At 37.3% G+C, this 2,660-nt stretch overlaps 1 protein-coding gene across 1 annotated transcript; it reads left to right on the top strand.

The window, feature by feature from the left end:
• Positions 1–1,354, top strand: LOC116523565 (vomeronasal type-2 receptor 26-like). Its single transcript, XM_032238669.1, has 3 exons — positions 1–75; positions 176–302; positions 456–1,354. The coding sequence occupies exons 1-3, from the start codon at positions 1–3 to the stop codon at positions 1,352–1,354; spliced, it is 1,101 nt and encodes a 366-aa protein (XP_032094560.1).
• Positions 1,355–2,660: the final 1,306 nt, after the last annotated feature.

Here is a 2,660-nt window from a genome sequence, read left to right as displayed (position 1 = left end):
ATGGCCCCAATCATGCTGGCCTTTTCTAGGACCCTAAAACTCTGGTTTTATGCCCATGCTTGGAGTTCGTACCGCGTGAAGGGAAACCCTACTAAGTTGTATGAGTGTTATAATTGTAATATTTCTTTGCGTTTATTTTCCTAAAGCAAAAATATTATTATTTATTTATTGATAGGCACCACCTTGTTCTTTATGTAACGACCCCTGTCAGGAAGGATACAGCAAGGTCAAAAAAGAAGAGAAGTCATTTTGCTGCTATGATTGTCTTCCATGTCCAGAGGGGAAAATATCAAAGGAGAAGGGTAGGGAGATTCAAGATATAATGGGGATAAGGTTATAGTACCTATTGTAATTGTAACAATTGCCACCTCAAGATCGAAATGGAGAATAAATTAAGGGTTTAGTATGTCAGTTTGTATAATCCAGAATATACAACTCTTTTTGTTCTTTTTCAGACATGGCTGATTGCTCTCTGTGCCCAGACGATCATTATCCAAACCCTGAAAGAAATTTATGCCTTCCAAAGCAGATTAGCTTTTTATCCTATGAAGAACCCGTGGGGATTTGTCTTACTGCTCTTTCTCTTTGTTTTTGTTTTAAGACCATTTTGGCGCTTAACATTATCATTAAACATAAAGATACTCCCATTGTCAAAGCCAATAACCGGAATCTCACCTACACGCTCCTTGTTTCTCTCCTACTCTCCTTCCTTTGTGTATTTCTATTTATTGGGAGACCCAACAAAATTCTGTGTCTGCTTCGTCAACCAGCTTTTGGGCTCATCTTCTCTGTGGCAGTTTCTTGTGTATTGTCCAAGACCTTTGTAGTGGTTCTAGCATTTATGGCCACCAAACCCGGCTCCAAAATGAGGAAATGGGTGGGTGGAAGAATGGTCACTTTTATTCTTTTTTCCTGCTCCCTTGTTCAAACCACTATTTGTATAGTATGGTGGACAATTTTTCCACCATACCCAGATGTTGATATGAAGTCAATGTCTGAAGAAGTCATCCTGGAGTGCAATGAGGAATCGATCATGTTCTACTGCGTTTTGGGATTTATGGGCCTCCTGGCTATGATCAGCTTCTCTGCTGCTTTTCTAGCTAGGAAGTTACTTGACAGTTTCAATGAAGCCAAATTCATCACCTTCAGCATGTTGGTCTTTTGCAGTGTTTGGCTTTGCTTTGTTCCAACTTATTTAAGCACTAGGGGAAAATATATGTTGGCTGTGGAGATCTTCTCCATGATCTCCTCCAGTGCTGGATTATTAGTGTGTATCTTTTTTCCCAAGTGTTTTATCATTGTAATTAGACCTGAACTGAACGATAAGCATCAGTTAATGAAAAGAAAATTATAAATCATCTTTCTTTACATATGTGGATGATAATTTCTCCAAGAATACATTTAAGCCAGAGAGTATACAGTATGTGCAATTACATAGCAGAATGGGACATGTAGCCTCAACCAATTTGTTACAGTCAACTCATTGTGGGACAACTCATCAAAGGACAGTTCACCAGGGGCCGAATCAAATATTCAATTTGAATATTTAAAATAATTTTAAAATATTTTAATTTTTATCATTCACATTTCATTTTGTTCTTCCTTTCTTTAATGATTCTATTCCACTATTTTTTCAATATTAGTGTAATACTTGTCCGTCTGGGAGTTTTCCCATGGCCAGTTGACTGGGGCAAGTTGGTTGTGGTGAATTGGCCATAGCAAGTTGACTGCAACAAGTAGTCCTAGACCCATTACATAGGACTTCTAGGTTTCAGTGTCTACCTTATGAAAAAGCTTCTTCTGTATGATATAGATGGCTCTGACCTTTTTATCTTCTTCAAGGATGTGACAGAACTGATTTTTTCCCCAGATGTTTAATTTGTTACATATATTTATTGCATGGTACCTTGGATTTTTTTGTTTACATTGGATTAAAGTCTAATAAAATGGTTTATGTTCTGTTGCTTGTGTTTGCATTATATTCAATTCCAATAAGATATGGTCACATTCACCCAAATTTCTGGTAATTTTAATCCATTCTACCACCACCTTTTTCTCTGTTAGTAAGAATTAGCAATAGCAATAGAACAGACTTATTTAGTACTTTACAGTGATTTACAGCCCTTTCTAAGGGATTTACAGAATCAGCATATTGTCCCCAACAATTTTGGGTCCTCATTTTACCCACCTTGGAAGGATGGAAGGCTGAGTCAACCTTGAGCCTGGTGAGATTTGAACGGCCAAATTTCAGGTAGCCAGCAGCCAGCAGTCAGGAGAAGTACCCTGCAGTACTGCACTCTAACCATTGTGCCACTGTGGCTCATTGGGTCCATTAAGGCAGCCCCTCTATTCCCTCCTCTACCTTTTGGAAGACAAAGTTAGTCAGTCCAGAATGTGTTGATCTCTCACTTGATGTTTCCAAGTTGATGTCAAGTAATTAAAGTCACCCTTTATTACTGTGTTATGTTTCCTACACACTTTAGTTAACCAACTAGCAAAGTTATTTTTATTAATTTGGCTATGATTTCTTTCTTTCTTTTTATTGATCAATGCCTATCATAATTTTCTTATTTTCTAAATAAATGATATTATAAGCTGGAAGAGTAACTGAAGAGGTACTTCACTTCCACAGATAAGCTAGAAGAATGACTTTTTATGTA

Source organism: Thamnophis elegans, unplaced genomic scaffold, assembly GCF_009769535.1.
Source record: "Thamnophis elegans isolate rThaEle1 unplaced genomic scaffold, rThaEle1.pri scaffold_46_arrow_ctg1, whole genome shotgun sequence".
Taxonomy (NCBI): Eukaryota; Metazoa; Chordata; class Lepidosauria; order Squamata; family Colubridae; genus Thamnophis; species Thamnophis elegans.
The sequence above is the reverse complement of the archived record's forward strand: the minus strand, read 5'-3'. Positions and strand labels throughout refer to the sequence as shown.

Excerpts from the sequence above, each read along its gene's own strand:
- LOC116523565 (XM_032238669.1), top strand. The coding sequence starts at position 1 with ATGGCCCCAATCATGCTGGCCTTTTCTAGGACCCTAAAACTCTGGTTT. Across the intron at positions 76-175 it reads ATGCTTGGAGTTCGTACCGC|GCACCACCTTGTTCTTTATG; the intron begins GTGAAGGGAAAC and ends ATTTATTGATAG. Across the intron at positions 303-455 it reads GAAAATATCAAAGGAGAAGG|ACATGGCTGATTGCTCTCTG; the intron begins GTAGGGAGATTC and ends GTTCTTTTTCAG.